Consider the following 20,236-nt stretch of genomic DNA (forward strand, 5'->3'; position numbering starts at 1 on the left):
TTATATTTCTCAAGGTCTCCTGTGTAGGGTTAAGGTGAAAAATATATATTTAATGAATTCTTTTAGTACAAGAAAATTTTAAATACTCATAATTAAGTCACACAATGTATACATGATTTTATTCACAATGGATATACTCGTAATATGATTTTCGGATAAGTATAATATGATGGGTTGAAAATTCTTTCGAACAGATAATATGAACATTTTTCAGAACTATCCTAAATAGATACTGAACATTCCAGAATTCATTTTTTTTCTTCTCGTAGAGTGATTATGTCTGTGTTGATGTTTATTACTTGTTTTTTTTTTGTTATAATTTTTACAATTCTGTACGCATACAAAATTATAAAGATTTTTCACACTATTAATTAGTACTTATCGCTAATACACTAAAAGAAAATAGAAAAAATACAAATTGGGAAAAATTGACAGAAAATAGAAATAAAATAGGACAGAAAACTATGAACTCTTAAACTTGTCTTACCTTAATCTATTATACATTTACCTTTTTAGGATGTAATAATGACAATTCATACAGTTTGAGATGTGATAGGACAACAGGGGACAAGTCTTTTCAGACTAAGCTAAGAATTACTATTCTTGGACACTGTGAGTGTAGGTTTAGGGGTGTCTTCATGTTTGAAATACTTATACATACAAAATTACATTTCATCTGCGGTAAAGAACATTGTTGTATACCTTTTTTGACTAATACATAATGTGTTCCAGCAAAATATTTTATGGATTACAAAGAAGCATTTGAGTTTTTTGATGCTCGCTTTTTAACTCGCAGATTTATATGACTTCGTCCAAATATTTATTTTGCTTGATTGTAACAATTTTCCAAGTATCAGTTTCTGAAGTACCTTCTGTTTTATTTAGTTAAGTATACTTGACTTGAGCTAACCTTCACCTTAAGCTTCACTAAGTTTATGATCCTTATTAGTTTGTTATTTATTTTCTTTTTCAGGTAAATAAAAACATTCAAGAGTAAACAATTGTTTTATTTTTATGATAGGCACACAGAGGAGACGTCGTTCGTCCCTTGCACAGCTGACCGACATCCTGCGGGAGTGGGGCGGGGGGCCCAAGGCCAAGGCCAGCAAGGCCCCCCTATGCCGCCGGGAGACTCTCGCGGACCTCGCCCGCTCCCTCCCCTGGGGCCGCCAGACCACCACGGAGCAGCCTCCCACCCCTGCTCCCATTACCACCAACATATCTATGCTGAGGAAGCGCCGCGAGTCCAGCGCCGACTCGGGCATCAAATCCATGACCTCCAAGTCCAGGAGAGACTCCCAACAAACTCCCTCAATGTCCGAATTCAAGTCCGACCTTGTCAAACTATGGTCGAGAAGGGAGAGTACCACTATTATTATAGCCAAAGATCCGAGAGAAAGGGAAAAAGACAGAGAGAAGGAACGCGAAAAATGTAGAAGAGGATCGGGAGATTCTTCCAGAAGCGGGAGGAGGGATTCCCGAAGGGGAAGCAGTGATAGTTATAAGAGCGGACGGCGTGATTCAAATGCAACAACGCCACCACCTCCTAAAATTGTTGCGGCACAAAAGAAAAGACGGGACTCCAGAACAGTGGGTGATATGCAACATTTTAGAGATCGATCAGCATTAGATTCCATTGCACCAGCTCTTTCGCAAAATGGCGCTTTAAGTCCTACTCCGCCACCACCTTCATTTAACATTCAACCGGCAGCAGGCCCTTCAACATCTTCAAGAATGAATTCGACTGGAACATCAATTTCCTTATATCCTACTTCTGGGCCTTCAGTTACTCTTCAGCCAAGTAGTGGACCATCTCTCACAATACAAACTTCGACAACACCAAACATAACTGTAGTAACCGTTCATACGGCTCCCGTCAAGGTGGCGACAAGTGATAGTAGTTGCCAAGCGTTGCCTCCTCCGACCATCATAATGTCGAGCGTGACACCTCCTCCCCTTTCGCCAACAGCTCCATCGACTCAAGCTACAACCCCTACTAGAAATCATCCATTACTATCGAGCAGGAGAGACTCGACCACGCAATGTGGTCACAGACTGACACGAAGAGACTCTCGCTCACACGCCAGCCCCGACCGTTCTAGTAAAATGAATAGACTCCAAAGACAAGCCACAACTTACGACGAGAGCTGCCTCCCGCCGGGTACTTGGGGAAGACGCGGAAGTCAACCGACATTAAGTCCCGACGTTGATGAATCTGGCCGAAAAGCGAGGAGAGATAGTTTGAGTCCAGATTCAGCATCACGAAGCAGACGAGATTCAAGGACGCACTTGAGTCCGGATCGTAGTACTGAGAGAGATTTGAGTCCAGTGGCTCGGAACAGGCGAGGACGTCTCAGGAGACAGTCCAATTCAATAGCGGGTGGAAATCGCACGCCCATTCCTGGGCAGCCCAGGTCTCCGGACTCAAGCAGCTGTAACTCCAGCCGGGATCCAAGTCCATGCAACAGGGCTGTACCGCCTCCACCGCAGGAACACCGTCCCGCCATCAGAAGGCAGTCCACAACTGAAGAGATCCTCATCGCTAGAGGGTTTCGAAGGCAAAGTACGACGGAAGAGATGATCAGGTGCAGGAATTTCAGGAGGCAGAGCTCGCAGAGTGACGACAGTGGCAGATATCGCGGAAGACGTGACTCTTGTGCACAAATAACTGATGGCACCATTGGAACTATGACAGTGGAGACAACCAGCACATTTTTTGACTCCAGCACACAAACTGGTGAGTAATTTATTTGTTTCATTTTTATTTACACTTGTAACGTTTGTGACATTTTCGTTATAAAAAAAACGAAACAGTTATTTTCATAAAATAGTAGAGAAAATGGTACTACCGCAAATTCAAGCAATATTCTGTCAAATTAACCTTCACGGTAATAATCCATCTATAATGAAATTTTTGAGAAACTTTTCTTGGAACGAAGGTGCCCTCAACTTCAATGTTGACGTGGAAAAGTTTTAAAGCCAAAAGCTAGTCAGATAAAAAATACCAAATCTATTGGAATAAGATGGGGATTTTAAATAAAAAAAATATTTAATATTGATGAAACTGAAATGATCGTCGTCAAATTCGACAGTCGGATTGGGAAATATTTAAACCATGAAAACATGACGATGGCCGCTTACAAATTATTTGCGCTCTAAATTTATTTCATACGATTTTGGTGGCAAAGAAAGGAATGGTGATTACTTAGCAGTTTGTAGTTAAAACATTTAAGAATAAATAAATGCCGCAGGTATCAATAATTTTTTATTTTTTCTAACAAAATAATGATGCATGCAACGAATTTCAGACGACAGGTAATGAGTGGTAACTAAATTAATATTTATTTTAAATAAATGAAAAGCAGAGGTATTTATTTTCCTTTGAGTTAATACAACATGTTATACAAGTGTAAACAAAGACAGTATATTCATTCCAACTTCTTAGAACTTCTAGGAGAAAGGCATTCTATTTTGTTATACAATCCCTATTTCTTTAAGCTATAAAATTCTCTTCAAAGCATTTAATTCTCTTCATAATGCTGTTTATAAGATTCGTTCAGTAAAACTCAAAGGCAAAATAAATGTTTTATTTGAATTTCAAAACATTGGATCAATATCTTAACTATAAAATAGCACGCCTGTTTGTCCGAAGTAGTTCAAACTTATGTTCGTGGCCCCCCTTGCTCATGAAATTTAAACAACTTTTTTCTGTCTTCATTAAGGTTAAACATAACGTACATTATAATCTACGCATTTAAAGATAGCGTTAATTTAATTATTTATGCAAGTACACTTTTTGCAAGTAAATCTTTTAAATAATGAACCGAATTATTTGTTTGCAACCATACATACGCAATATGAATATGAATAAATAGTTGTATCCGAGAACAAACGCAATTCTTTCAAGAAATTAATTTATTATTATTGTATGCCTCTCTTGAAAGAATTGAGTTTTTAAGCGGACAAAATTCTTCCTTCACATTCTTATTGCGAACGTACGTAAACGAATAATTCGTCTTGTTATTTAAAAGCACAACTTGCAAAAGCATATTTTCATAAAATAATTAAAGCATCGCCATCTACGAACTTGTAGATTATAACGATCGTCACGTTTTAATTTAAGTGGAAGCTACTTTACCTGAGTATACCTTATATAGTAGGTAATAGACATTAAAATCGCTTGACAAACGGAGTCTAGAAACTTTCGATTTCAAGCACAAAACTGGTTTTTATTTATTTTGTAAATTATTTTATAAGAAAGCAAAAAATTTAATTAAGTGAAACTGTCACAGATAATCTTAGCTATAATATTGTATTTTTTAAATTGTTTACGCGTTAACGCGTTCATACATTTCTATTGGAATAATATTTTTTTTATTAGTTTACATTTACATTTTTAATGACTAATTTATTTTTTTATTTGTATTCTACTCAAGCGAAATGATATGAAAAACTTCAATTTATGTAAAACATACTTTTTGGTATTTATAATGTACACCAATTAGTTACAAAGATTAATCAAAATAGTCATTTGGCATTAAGCTTCGCCTTAACTATGGCCCCTTGAAAAATCCATTTTAATGTGTAAGAAGAAACGTCGTAATATGTGTTCTGTATTTTTGTATTATTTTGTTTACGTCTATTCTCCTTTGGCTGCGATTCCTTGTCCCTCGCATATAATCGCAATATAATTGAAAATCTTTATCTTAAAAATATTTCCCCTCTTTTGTGAAATCACAAATACGTATCTTCCATTTAAAATTTTAAAAAGTATTCTGTATTTTGCCAAAAAATAAAAGAATAATTGATTTGTAAAATATACCTTCCGAGAAGGTTTACCTGCAAAGGAAAATATATTTTGAAATGAATTTAATTTGCTGGGGATGTTTTTTATTTACAAATAAAATAATCGTCTTTTTGTCTCGGTCCCAATCGGATACTTTTTGAGGCGGAAAGAAATAAGAAGATAATAATATTATATTTTAACTAAACGTAGACATATTTAAAGCAACATTTTTTAAAATTGTGCTCTCACACTAGGGTGATAATTTTTAAATGTGATACTAGTAAGCCAAGTATTCGTAGGGAAATTAATGAGGTGAAAAGATGGTTTGAGATTTTCACGGCCAAAAGTATTATAGTGATTTGTTTTTGGGATATTATGCCGTGTTGGGTACCTCCTTCTTTAGCCAATGCTTCGGACAGCATTGCAGTGTCAATCATCAGGGATGATGTGTAATTTTTTAAAGTTACACAAAATTTAGAAATTTTTTAAAATTACACATCTGCCCTGATGATGGACACTGCAATGCTGTCCAAAACGTTGGCTTTAGAAGGAGGTAGTGAATAGCCCTAAAACAAATCACTATAAGGTGGAAAGATGTGTGAATGGGAAGGTGCATGTAAGAAAGAGAAAAATTTGAAAGTTCCTAATTCTAGTTATTATTATCGTTTTTACTATCAGTTCTGTGCAATAAACCTAGCTAAAGCAATTTTTTTTTATACATGTCAAATTCCGCTGCACGCTCAATACGAAATATAAATACTACTTAGTTTCAACATAATTACTACAAAAAATACTATTTATATGGTGGGAGATGGTGAAAGTTGCTTTAAAGTTCCATTTATCTGACTCGAAATTAAGATTGGAAAATATGCATAAATTATTAAAATAAACCAAACTAAACCCTAAAAACTTTGTGCATGTTTACTTAAGCCCCTGACACAAATAGTTGTCTCCATTAGATAGAGAAGTTGAAATCACGTGTTGTTTTGTTTTATAGAGTCTTTGCGTGCAGCGGAATTTGACAAATGTACAGCAATTTTAAGCAGTGTTTAGAATCTGAATCATTTTACGCAGAACGTAGGCACAAAAAGTGTGTTTTAATCAGCAACAAAGTATAGTATTCCATCCTGGCATCATGTTTAATCAGAAATGAAGTATTGTATTCCATCCTTGCATCATGTTTAATCAGAAATTAAGTATTTCATTCCATCCTCGCATCATGTTTAATCGGGAATGAAGTATTTTATTCCATCCTTGCATCATGTTTAATAAGGAACGAAGTATTGTTTTCCATCGTCGCACCATGTTTAATCGGGAACGGAGTATTGTATTCCATATTCCATTGTAGAAGTGAAATATCTATGATTACAAAAGTACAATACTGGATTTTTTTTAAACGATTGTTTCATTAATCTCGCCACAATAACTATATATTATAGCCTCGAGGAATTTAAAAACATCAAAATCTCAATCGAAGCACAGTCCCAACATAATTAATCCCCTACTATAATGGAAATGTTCGGAAAATGTAGTTTGTAAATGCCACCAAATTACGCGGATAATTCGCCTCACTTAGTTCACGGGGATTGTAAATGTACGCCTCCCCGTTAGCAAATTTCCCTATATTATTTCAGGAAGGTTTTTTTTACCGAAATTGCGTAATGGAAAAATGGTTTCATTTCGCAAAGTGCTCGATTTTTTTGCATGTATCAAGGCGGAATTTTACGTGTACCATTTTATCTTAGTGTTTTGAGATCTTGTTATAATTTGCGGAATTTGTTTTGCTAGAGTCAATGATAAATGTATTAAATCTTATATTTGACTTGACTAGATTAATCAGGTTGGGATTTTACAAAAGATCGTTTAGTATATTCTTCCTTTAACCAAACAAAATAATGTGTTTTTTTTACTCCCAGTAATAAAGTCCTTTTTCAGTAAGCAAATAAATCAAGATAAAAATTGTTTGAATAATATTATATTTTCACATCATAATGTAATCGCACAATCCATAGTGTGTTTCAATGAAAATACAAAATTCTGAAACTGATGGCTCGTCGTGACATTTTTTTATATTCATTCAAATATTCAGTTCTTTTTTATTATTTATTTGAAATGATTTTATGTCGGTTTGGGAAACAATTTTCTACAGATGTTACTCTTTCTTTTTTACTCTTTGTAGTAAAAAATATTATTAACATCCGGTGAAAGACCACCAAATAACATCTAAAAAGTACTTGCAATGGCTTTAGCTATATAAAATTACCAGATTTGAATGGTAAGGTACTTCCCCAATATCGTCTTATCTAATTTCTTCTCCTCCCCACTTTGTCCAACCAAACAATGTTCCCTGTAAAAAAAAATGCGAAAGTCCTACTAGCTACGTATTTCCTTTTCCGTTTTCAACAGGAGACAGTACTGCCTCGAAACACGTAAGGGTTTGTTACAGTAATTCTCTTTCTAAACTCGTGTTCAATTCAAGGTTCAATTCGTTCTTCAATCGTGCACGGGTTTATAATTACCATGCGCATTGATTAAGCGCATTGTAGTTTGCGTTGCAAACCAGTGCACAATTAAACACGAGTTTAGTAAGAGAATTAGAGAAACAAACCCGTGCGTGTTTCAAGTTAGTACTGCCTCCTATTGAACACGGAAAAGGAAATATGCCAACTGACTTTTGAAAATGAGGAACCTTATATCATAAATAAAATAAAACTTAACATCAATCATCTGAAAATACTTGACAATCACTTTAAAAGATCATTTATTGCACATTAAGGTTGCGGTTTTCTTAATCCTTTATTCAATGATGGCTTGTTTTATTTTACTTAAACACATAAGTGTTTCGGCTTCTTTCATCGGAAAGGCAAGTAAAATTATCTGTAAATTTGCTACCTGTTACGCTTCCACAAAGTCTCTAAGTGATCACGTTTTGAGGGTAACTGCTCGCAGCACGCGATGTTGCCTATTTGTTACATGTCCGAGGAATAGCACTCATCTGTGTTTATTACTCTTCGTAACGTTGAATAAAGAGTTAATAGTTACAGTGTAAATGATCTCGTCATGCGAAGGATTAAAGAAAAATGTTAGAAGAAATATGAAAAGGTAAAAGTAAAGTAAATTAATTGTTCATGTTCAAGCAGAGAGAAGCTCAACCGAAGAGTTTTATTTCATTGTAACAATATGATACTATTCGCCAGGTACATGTTCACAGTTAAAGACCACATTTCAGATACAAAACTTTGCTTGAAATTGCAATAGCCATGTTTGGTGACCAGATCTTGATGGGCTCTGTGGTCGAGGCTTAAGGCTCTCGACTAGCAATCTAGAGGTCGCGGGTTCTAATCCCGGCGGGCACGGGTAAATTTTATTTGATTCATTTGTGTTATTTCACAATTTACTCATTTAAAATCATTTATAGTATATTTGCGGCACATTCCAGAGTGGAAGATGCCCTCAGTATCGCCCTGGTGTAAGACCACTATTCAGGTTTGAAATGAATTTGGCCGTGTTTGATGACCAGATCCGAATAGCCAGGTTTTTTCCCACTTTCCTCCCTCCATCTCCTTCCCCTCCCCATTACTTCAGCCTCACAACATACCTTAACTGGGGATGCAATTGTCTCACTGTCTTTAGACGGTTGGGAGCAGTTGCGACTCTAATGCGGTATTCACATTTAATAAAAAAACGTTCCACATTCACCTAATTCAGTCGGACAAGATTTTCATAAAAATTATAATAAATAATGTATTTACTTCACTTTTTTTTGCACGAAATACAAAAAAAATGAAACTTCAAAAATTGGTGCCGCAAAGTGTGTTCCATTAATGCAATGGTAATGCCGTTAAAATTTCTTGCACAAACTCGGGTAGAACCTCGTGACATAAATGATAATATCCACATATACTTTTTTAGAAGTATACTAGTCCCAGCGATAGATCGTACGTGACGTCACCGTTCTAGTATCTTCTGTATTTTTCATGGAAGATGCATGAGAAAGAAGAGGACGAACTTCGATGATGATTGACATATCCAATGATTTTGATTGGATTTTTCATAGTTATGTCTTATAGAATATTGGAAAGTAGTATTTTTTTTCAAATTGTGTGTTTGACATTTCCCAAGATTTTGATTGGATTTTTCATATTTATGTCTTATAGAATATTGGAAAGTTGTATTTTTTTAACATGCAAATGTATTAATTTACTTTATTTAGTCAGTTAATGTCAGTAGAACTATAGAAAGGGAAAATATTTTTAATTAATTATTTAAATCAAAAGGTACTATGTTTTTACAATGTCCCATTTTTACATTTAATGAAACCAAGTCTGATTTGGAAATTGCTTTTAGGTGTATAAGATTAACTTTAGTAGTGTCTTCAAAGCTTACGTAATACACTTTTTGAAAATGTACAATTATTAGATATATTTGGAACAACATTTAAAAAAAATCACGTTCAACCATTCTGGTATGGAATTCGTTAGTTCCATTCCGTGACCATGTATGTATTTATCATGAATTCGTTAGTTCCATTTCGTGACAATGTATATATATCATGAATTCGTTAGTTCCGTTCCGTGATCATGTATATATCATGAATTCGTTAGTTCCGTTCCGTGATCATGTATATATCATGAATTAGTTCATTCCATTCCGTGACCATGTATATATCATGAATTCGTTAGTTCCATTCCGTGACCATGTATATCATGAATTCGTTAGTTCCGTTCCGTGATCATGTATATATCATGAATTAGTTCATTCCATTCCGTGACCATGTATATATCATGAATTCGTTAGTTCCGTTCCGTGATCATGTATATATCATGAATTTGTTCATTCCATTCCGTGACCATGTATATATCATGAATTCGTTAGTTCCGTTCCGTGATCATGTATATATCATGAATTAGTTCATTCCATTCCGTGACCATGTATATATCATGAATTCGTTAGTTCCGTTCCGTGATCATGTATATATCATGAATTAGTTCATTCCATTCCGTGACCATGTATATATCATGAATTCGTTAGTTCCGTTCCGTGATCATGTATATATCATGAATTAGTTCATTCCATTCCGTGACCATGTATATATCATGAATTCGTTAGTTCCATTCCGTGATCATGTATATATCATGAATTTGATAGCCCAGAATTGCTTGCATTGATAAGATATCTGATTCCACCAAAGATATTAGAAGAACGAGATGTGCTATGCGCAGTTCGTACTGAGTGGAATTGTTTTGCCGAGTGTCGCCGGTTTTGTTCACCAATACTACTGCACACCTTCGCTTGCGCTAAGGTATCCGCACTAATACATAGAACAGATTTCTGTGCATACACGTCCCGATACTGTTCAAAGTACCCTAATTAGGTAGTACTCCGGCTACGGTCCGGCGGCCAACATAGCATATCTCGTTCTTCTAATATCTTTGGATTCCACTATGTTTTACTAGAAGTCTGGATTAATTTCAGTACAGAATTTCTGGTACTAACTACCATGTGTATTCCTCACTGCGCATAATAATTATGGAAGGAAATAATTATCCGAGTCAGTGGACATCTTTAATTTATCATTTAACAAACACAAAATATGGTTACTGAGACACTTTACTTATGTACAATAAATATGTACTGTATTAATACTTCATTTTAACTATTCTTCTGTAAAAGCCCCTTAAAGGAGCGTTAGTAAAGTAATATTAATAATATATACATATGATATTTTAACTTCCGTTATAACCAGATAGTTTAACCTCCAAATTATCGATTTAATAAAAATTTCACATATTTAAATCAAATCGCGATTATTATGACTACCAATCAATTTCTGAGATTTCTAATATATTGTTCAAGGCTAATTTTGAGGGGTTAATTGTGGATAAACGCTCCTTTATGAAGTATTTCGAGGAAGGTTATATAAATTAAAAGAATTTATTTTACCAAATTTCAGTACAACCTTCAAAGCAAAATTTGTGCGCCATACCAAACGCCAATAAAATTTGAATCTATAAATTAAAGTCTTCGTTAGCGGATTTTTTTTAATATTTCATCTGCAAGTTATTACTTAATCCTAAATGGAGTTGTTTATATGTTTTTTGATCGTGCAATTCCTTTTAATTAGTTGCAAAAAAATATTAAAAAAACGCACTTAACTTGTAAGTTCGACGTTAATTTAATACAACTTAAAAATTTATTTTCTTGAAATTACGAGCTTTTTAAGAATTTTTACGTTCGTTTGTGCTAACCAAGCAGGTTTAATAATACTTTGTGCTAATAATATTGCATGTATACTGGCGCTACGTAAACATAAATGTTCGCTAATAATTTCTTTATCGCAGTTGTGCGGTTAGACAAATTTTCGATTTTATATATTGTAAAAGTAATCTAAGAATTCCTTTGTTAAATTAATAATAGATTGACGTGGTTTAAAATATATCTGACGAAATGCAACACGTTACGAATTTGTCACGTGCTCAGTAAGTGGTAAAAAAATCGAACTGCCCGCAACAGATGAATCGCCCACTCAAGTGTTATTACATTACATTACGACAGGATATCGAAGTGTCGCCTTATCGGACAACACGTGTCCGTCACGTGAAGTATTTCAACTTGTGTGAGAAAATAACAGCTGCGGAAAATAACCGCCAAAATGGAATATTATCAGCGTTCACATCGGTTCATATCGACCGCGGGAGGGTGGGGCGCTCGGGCCGGCCGCGTCGGTAGTGAAGGAATCCTACTTACCGACCGGGACGTAGAAAATGACAGCTACATGTTTATGTCCCGCTCTGCCCTCGTGCGCTGCTCTAGCTAAGAAAATCTACATGTGATCGCATTGTGGGGGAAAATCGCGATGCCAAGCTGTGTTCTTGCTTGTTTTTAGTGAGATTAATAAAATAATTCGGCCGCTGAACGCACTTGTTGCCACCATTAGAGTCAGTTTCGGAGTGCTGAGACATGTCGCGGGGTGCTGTGTCGAATCTGTCAGGATTTTAAGGAGTGCGCGTTTTTTGTTGCCATTTTTGTTTGGTGGCCGCGTGGGGCGAGGCGCAAGGACCTGTCATCTGTTGCGAGCCAGGACGTGCCATGTTTGTTTACCTTCAAATAGACCCTTCCTCGAGAGCCTCCGGTGATTATGTGCGACTAGCTCGGTCCGTGGGAACCTCGGGGGCTGTCGATGTCATGTGTAAAAATATCCCAAAAGCTTTTCCACAAAAGTGAAGTAGTTGCAGGTGAACATTTCTCTAGTGATGAATCTGCTAAACGTTTGACAGCCAAACTCGGAATTTTGTGTTCAAGAATGCTTAGATCGATGAATTTGTGATGTTTGTAGAAGAAACGAGCGAAATCTCTAGTGAATAAAACGCCAAATCTTTATTGAATATTGGTCCAAGCTTTTTGTGCTTTGCCTGTTAATTTTAGGCGAAAACCATACAATTATTCTAGCAAAATTATTGTACATAGTATAATTAAAACAATATATACAAATTTTTACATGTGTATTTCGTAATTCAGTGAGAGGATTCTTAAGAATAGAAGTAAATAAACAATAAAAATAATAATCGTTCTCTATCTGACATTTAAAAAAGTGTTGATCACATTTAATATACTGGTTGATATTGTGAATTAAATGGTGGATTGTTTATTTTTTATTTAGTATTTATTGGGTGAGTGGGTTTAAGTACCATGTTATATTTAATTTGACTGAAAGTGAAATGAATTGAAGGCTTTTAAGGGCTTGTTTAAAATAGCACCGCCTGGCGGATTGTTGGCGAATCTCTTATAGAGGAAATGGAAAAGATACCCCTCCTGTTGATTCAACCCAACCGCACCTGCTCTCAGATGGTTTGTACATTCATTACCATTACTAAGAACTTATATGTCTTTATATATATTCACACTTTATATCACATATTAACGCTCAATATGCTTCAATTTAATCAAAATAAATGAATAATTGATTTAAATTAATTTTTAAATGAATAATTGATTCAAATTATTTTCTCAACTAATAGTTGATTCATATTAATTGATGAATGAATAATTGATTCAAATTATTTTCTCAACTAATAGTTGATTCATATTAATTGATGAATGAATAATGGTTAAGTTAGCTGTTGATTTTAATTAATTTTTGAATGATAAATTGGTTTTAATTAATTGTTAAATGATATATTGATTTAAATTAATTGATTTATTATTGGTTGATTTAAACTAATTGATTAAAATTGAATGATAAATGAATTTATATATGACTAATAGATTAGTATTTATTGATAAATAGATACCCCATAAAAATTGATTGAAGATTAGATGAAGATTGAAATTGGTCGACAAATGAATAATTGATTTAAATTAGTTGAATTAAAGTGAAAAAATCTTCCACATTTAGCACACACTTAATCGCTAAATTTAACTTTGCATTGAATATGATTTATATCTGTACGCTCTGAATGATTTCTACTTATTTATTTGTTTGAATAACCTCATCCTATGTATTAAATTATTGTGGAAAATATTGGCGAGATGAATCTTGCTATCATTCATAAAGATATTAGCCAATAAAAATTTGGTATACGCTGACTACGAGTGCCCAATAAAATTTAACACTTTCCCGACATAATTACTAATTCCTGATGATCTCAAACTGTGCCCGTGGTATTGTTCTCAAGTTCAAAGCTTTCACTTAGAACAAATTTCACTTCGTTTCATTTTTACACTCAAAATAAATATGACATATTTATCAAAATATCCCACTGGTTAGGTTAGGTTAGGTTAGGTTAGGTTAGGTTAGGTTAGGTTAGGTTAGGTTAGGTTAGGTTAGGTTAGGTTAGGTTAGGTTAGGTTAGGTTAGGTTAGGTTAGGTTAGGTTAGGTTAGGTTAGGTTAGGTTAGGTTAGGTTAGGTTAGGTTAGGTTAGGTTAGGTAGTATAGTAAACTTGTAAAAATAATTACATCATTTGAAATCAACATGGCCGCTTATAATTTGTTAATAAATGTCTATCTCAAGCTATTTTCTGTTTTTTTCCATGTTTTTCCTTTATTATTTCAACTAAAATGAAGCATAATACGTTTGCCCCAAGGTAAGTTCATAATTACTTGTCATACCGTCGAGATTTGGCTTAATTTGACAATTTCAGCGCAAAAACAGTGAGGGCACTGCTAGACGGCAAGTTCCAAAAATTTGCGGTGAGAAAATGAAGATAATGTTTGTAGTTCTTTTTCGAAGTTTGGAATATGACCGAAGGAAAAGGGTCCCTCTAGCCCAGTTGGTAGAGCGTCCCCCGGCGAGGCAAGGGTCCTAGTTTCGCGTCCTAGATGCAACCGTATCTTTTTCTGATGATTCAGTTTTAAATTTTCATTTAAAAATTGCTAATAATTTGATTTGAACTTGGTTCGTTTAGCTGTTACTTGATTCTTACAGGATTATCTACTAACTACTTTGTATCCTGGTAAAGAAACCATTGGTTTTGAAACATGATAATAAATTTTATTAAATAATAGCGTAAAAGTTAGATATTTGATTTTTTCAGTGATTTTTCTATTATTGGGGATGTACAATATTATTTACACTACTTGTTTTCTTTTAGTTATACCTACTACATGAAATCTCTTTAAGATTATCAAAAAATACATAAAATAATTAAAGACAGCTGCTTATTTGTCTGTAAAACAATTTGCGGTAAATATACAGAAAATAAGAACCTTCTTAACGTGCACATTTTTTCAAAACTAGATAGCAGTTATATTGTTGTTGTTGGCAAAGTTTTAAAGTTAGTTTTTTTTATATCTATAAAATAGGTTCTTGTCAGTTTGGGTTTAATCTCTTCTCTAAATAGTATAAAATAAAGTCGCTATCCGCGTATGTCTGTTTGTGCGCTTAGTTCCTCAAAATTACGCAACAGTATTTTATAGGGTTTTTACAATCATTTAAAGAATTTCTTCCTAAAGGCTTATAAATATATTACATGCATATTATATTTACATAAAGTGGAGAAAAGCCGATGTTTTATAATCAAGTCATAAAAATATATTTTTGGGCACTTACATTGCTAACGCTGGCTAAACCTTATGAGATACATCAAAATTTTGTACTACGGAATTGTATATCTTAAAAAGGCCCACAGAAAAGTCAGCGATGGTATATATCTATGTTCTAAGGATAACTAGTCAGCTAGTTTTAAATAAAGATATACCTATCAGTTTCCCTTATATTATATTTATTGAAAGTCGAGAAAAAACAAGCCAACGCCGGGACACGTCAACTAGTTATAACAAAAATAAAAACTAACTTACCTAAAAATCAATTTAAAAATTTTATGTCAAAACATACTTTGAAGAAAATATTTAAACAATTTATTCGTTTTTTCACGAAATAACTACTAAAATGCATTATTATTAAATGCATTATGCTACTAAAATGCATTATTTTTCACTTTCGGTAACTGCCATACCTACATCTCAATGTTATCTAACTAATACACACTATACAGTCGTTTTTCTAATTATTAAAAGTGCGTATTAACCATATCCCTATTATCTGTATATATACACAATTTTCTGCTGACGTTGTGTACATTTTTTTAAAAGAATAAAGTAATGTAAATAATTATTATATTCGTTTATAACTCCATGCGCTCAGAACAGAATAAAATACGTATTTCGAAGGAAATTGACTCGTCACTCGAATGTAATCAATGGTTTTTCCTTCAAAGTTACCCACAGAGAAAGAGTTTTTTAACAACGACAAACAAGCTCATTAATAAATAAATACTTAATATACTGTATTCATAAAAATGTCAACTGCTCTACAAGTAGTATGACATTTTTGATGAAATGTTTTACCTGTGAATCGAGAAATTATGTTATTATTTATTCATCAGATATCGACCTAAAATTGGTGTCTGCAAACTAACTTCGGTTCCTTTAGTTTTCAACTGTTAAATTAATATATATTATTACGTGCATACATAATAATATTCAAAATATATAGTATATTTAATATATTGAACGTAATATACAGGATGGGTCAAAAGTAATCACCCGATGTTCTTTTGCTGTAATTTTTTTTTTATGATAAACTTTGGTATTACTTGTTATTCCGCGTTCTGCGGAATAAACCGATTCATGTCTGGTCGATTTGTATTCTGCGTTTGTTTACTTCACAAATGTCAAAATAGAATTGACATTTGGTGCCATTTTCAAAATTTATAGCGTTTTTCAATAGAGTGATTACATTTTGAGGACCAATTGTTTCGGAGAAACTAAACAATTTTTGAAGACAAATTGTTTCGGAGAAACTAAACAATTTTGAAGGATCAATTGTTTCGGAGAAACTGATCAATTTTTCAGTTTGTCTTGTTCTATTCGGCTTCCAAATTATTAAACTTAATTCCAATTATATTTTATGCAATATTTTAGTTACAGAGGTTTCGTCGAAAGAGTTTTTATTGTCATTCAATATTTATTGTTTCGGAGAAAGTGAAAAATTTTTAAGTACTGACTATTAAACGAATTATTTCGCAAATTCAGAAAATGGCATTATTATTTTAGCGTTTAAGATGTTCATTAACTCTTATGTTGACGTTCTGAGCCATTTTCCTAACATAAAAAGCGTCAAAATTATTACTACTAAGTATATATATATATATATGCGTTGGCTCAGTTTCATCATTTCAACATTCAATTTATCATTTTTATCTATCTACTACAGAGTGTTTTTTAAGTGCGTATTAAACTTACCCCCATTTGCTGCGTATTTACCAAAAATATTATTTTGTAGAGTAGATGTCAACAAATGTCACATAATCAGTTACAATTTAATTCTAAGCAATTTTGAGTTCATTGAACCAAATTTCACGGGGACGCACAGCCAACTGAAGTAAGTATGTTAGATTATAGATTTTTTTTATTTATTTTAAAAATATATTCCACTAAGCTTATTCTGTTGCTCTTCAAACCCGGATGAAAAAATACATTTCAATATGACATTTTTCAATAATACTGTAATGAATTTCGATCATTTTCTGACAGTGTAAGTAAGCATATTCCATCCGCAAGCTTTCGAAGTGATTTCCACATAAATGATTTATTTATGTAGAGACAAAATTATGACATTTATGCCTAGCTGTACCGCTTCACTCGTTTCTGTGGCTCAGTCTGTCCAACAGATGGCGCTGTTTTTTTTAAAAAAAGCATGTTTTATCTGTTACTGGAGACATTTTTAAAATAAAGATACTCGCATATAAAAACTCACGCGTATTCAAAAGGAACGTTGTTTCAAAATTTCAAAGCAATCGATGAAGAACTTTTGGAGATTTAAGATTTTGAACAAAAGAACATTTTTATTTGTATAGATAGATATCTTCCATGAAACTAATCTGAAATATTTTATGTTAATCAAAGTGCGTATATAAGTGCGTATTTCACGTAGCCGAAAGACGTTGTCCAGGAGAGTCAGAGTTCCTGGGTTCAATTACCAGTTGAGACCGTTTTCTTTTTATTTTTCTGTATCTTCTTCTGTTTCATGTTTCGCTTAGTTTTATTAGTACATCTTCTTCTTTAATGATATGTTTGCTGTGTTTGAAGAAGTGTGAGTATTCTATTCTTCAATAATCGCCAATTCATTTTTATGGCATCATTTTAATTTAAAGAAAATAAATCAATTAAATTGTTACCCTTTGTGCTATGCGTAAAAAATCTTGTCTTAAAAACATTAGTTTACCAAAAAAAAATAATAAAATAAATCACTTTGTAAAATCGTCAGGTTTCGAAACATGTCAGTTACTTTTAAATAGAGTATATGCAAAGTGATTTATTTTGTATGTATGTTGCAAGTTACGATTAAAAGCTCAGCATTTTTTTGTCTCTTGATATAATAAGCTTGCCACTGGGATTGCGAAGTATTTTTGCCTTGATTATTTCAGATCTCGGGAAGGGTAGCGCAATCCCACGAAGTCCATATAATATGTACATAGAATATAAAAATTAAAATAAAAATATTGTAAAATTGAGAAAAAATACTATAATATAATGATAATCCTAACCATATTCTTGAAAATGTCAATATTTTTTTATAAATATCACATCGAATTTAGCAAAACAAGCTACACAATGTGATGAAGCAATACAAATAAATGAACCTCCTGAGCAGGGAAAAAAGCTCGAGTTTAAACAAATCACGACTGATGAAATTTAAAACACAATTTTTTCTCTAAAATCAAATTTATTTTTGGGGCTGGACTTAATCACAACCGCTGCAATAAAACATATTTGTAAAGAACTTATCGTACTTTTAACATAAATATATAGTCAATCTGTCTATAACTGGAAGAAACTTTCCATAATCTCGTCTCTTTTAGGCTGACGGGTAATACTTGTGTAGGGTCTGCGTCCGACTTGAATACTAGTAACACAGATTTAGTAGGGTTGTATACTTTACTAGCCCGCTCTCCAGTAGAGTAGGAGACGGTTGAGGACTGTTTCTAGTATTGCTTTCTTGAGTTAATTGGTAATTTTCTTTCCATTGCTAAAATATCAGGTTGGGGTAATATATATTATATAAGGACAAGCAAATATGCATTGACCGTAAAGGTTGACATGCTCGCAAGAATCGCTTCGCAAAGTAGATACTGCGTTGAAACCCGCCATAACACTAAAAGAAACAGATTACCGAAGTGTTAAATCAAATTAGTTAGTAAATAATAAACTGGAAAATGCAGACTCTTGAAAAATCGCGAAATCTGGTTATACTTTTCAAAATCAACACCATGAAAATGAAACTTTAATACACATTTGAAATGCAAAATTTATAATTTTCTGATGAATAAATATTATGTCATAGGTAGGTACTTTATGGCGAATCTGAATTCTTGACACATCAGTAGTTCCAATTTTTAAGTAGTATTTTTTTATCTAGTCCCAAATTCCACTCATTATTTTTTTATCCAATTTCATTGATAATGATGCCGAGTTAAAATTCACAGACGCACAACCAAAATTACTACTTTTAATGAAGTGCAATTTAAAAATGCAATTTACAAAAAAAAAATCAACAAGGAGATTCACAGACACACAAGAAAGTGCAATTAAATGGGGCTATAAAAAACGACAAAGCTAATTCACAAAATAGTTTACTATACAAATGAATGCAATATTACGAGTATAATCAAAACCTCCTCGATCAAAAGGCCGGGATACTCAATCAAAGTACCCTCCTAACTTTATGAGATTCTGAAAAAAATTTCATTTTAATTTTTTTTTCAATTTATTCTTATTTATTTTATTTTTAATGTTTTGGTTAAATTTATAAAAATACATTTATTGGTGGTTCCGATAGAAGTTAGGAGACTGATTTGATTCAGTGTTCCGGACTTGTAATCTAGGAGGTTTTGGTATAATGCGCTGCCGAATACAAAAGTAGTAATCACAAATTGGAAGATTTAAGCTGCATTTTAGCAGCTATCAAAAGAAAAGGTAATTAAAAAATGTTTGTATGTAACTAATAAAAAATTAGAAATTTGTACAAAATACATTCAAAAGATTTAGTCATTTGTCAGACAACTTTATTTTTCAAATACTAAAATAATAATAGTAATTTATTTGAGTGATTTTAAATTATTTTTATTTCCTCACTCGGACAGCAAACCACGTAGGTTCCTGGTAGCCACCATGGTAGATAAGACATCGTGCTGTGTGGCAAATTCGCTCGTTGGTCATTAATCACCAGCACCTATACTTGTATTATCTGCTTCATTATTCATTGTCGTCACAGTTACCCGCCCACGAGCGCTGTAACGTTGTTACTTTCTACTACGCGGTCACGTGATACGGCTGTCACGTGACACGTAATAGGACATGCACTCCAATCCAAATAAACCCCATTCATCAACAAACCATCACTGCTTAATTCAACTACACTCAATTCTAAACAACGGAATATGAATACAAGTTTAGCTTGGTGATGTTTTTAATTGGTTGATTTGAACTTGGCGAACATTTTACTATATTATAATATTCATCGATCGAATTCTAAAAGAACGGAATATGAATACAAGTTTAGCTTGGTGATGTTTTCAATAGGTTGATTTGAACTTGGCAAACATTTTACTATATTATTATATTCATCGATCGCGGTTTCATTTAGGGTTAGGGTTTTTATTACGTTATAATTACACATTATTTTTATAGCATTTAGGTTGTTTTGATGTTTGTTAACTCATCAAAGTTAATTTTTACTTTCCGTGAAAGTTTTATTCAGGATCTGTTATTATAACGTTACAAATCTGATGAACTTCGAAATTAGATGAAATTGTTAAAATTCCGTGAAATGACTGGCCCTTAAAAAGCTTTTGTTTAAAAGTAGCTGTTATTAATATTTGTAATTATTGTTCAGCTTTTACCGAAACTAGTCAACATTAAATACTTTTTTTTTTAATTCTCTAATGTC

General features: G+C 33.1%; 1 protein-coding gene across 1 annotated transcript in view; it reads left to right on the plus strand.

Moving 5' to 3' along the window:
• The window catches only part of rsh (Rap GTPase activating protein radish), a 558,630-nt gene that overhangs the window by 232,571 nt on the left and 305,823 nt on the right, over nt 1–20,236 (plus strand). Inside the window, exon 4 of the mRNA XM_089642770.1 lies at nt 1,022–2,737. Within this exon, the coding sequence (XP_089498896.1) occupies nt 1,022–2,737 (1,716 nt within the window). The remainder of the gene's footprint in view (nt 1–1,021; nt 2,738–20,236) is intronic.

This window comes from Hesperophylax consimilis, chromosome 18 (assembly GCF_061612785.1).
Source record: "Hesperophylax consimilis isolate HC1 chromosome 18, BYU_Hcon_1.0, whole genome shotgun sequence".
Classification (NCBI taxonomy): domain Eukaryota; kingdom Metazoa; phylum Arthropoda; class Insecta; order Trichoptera; family Limnephilidae; genus Hesperophylax; species Hesperophylax consimilis.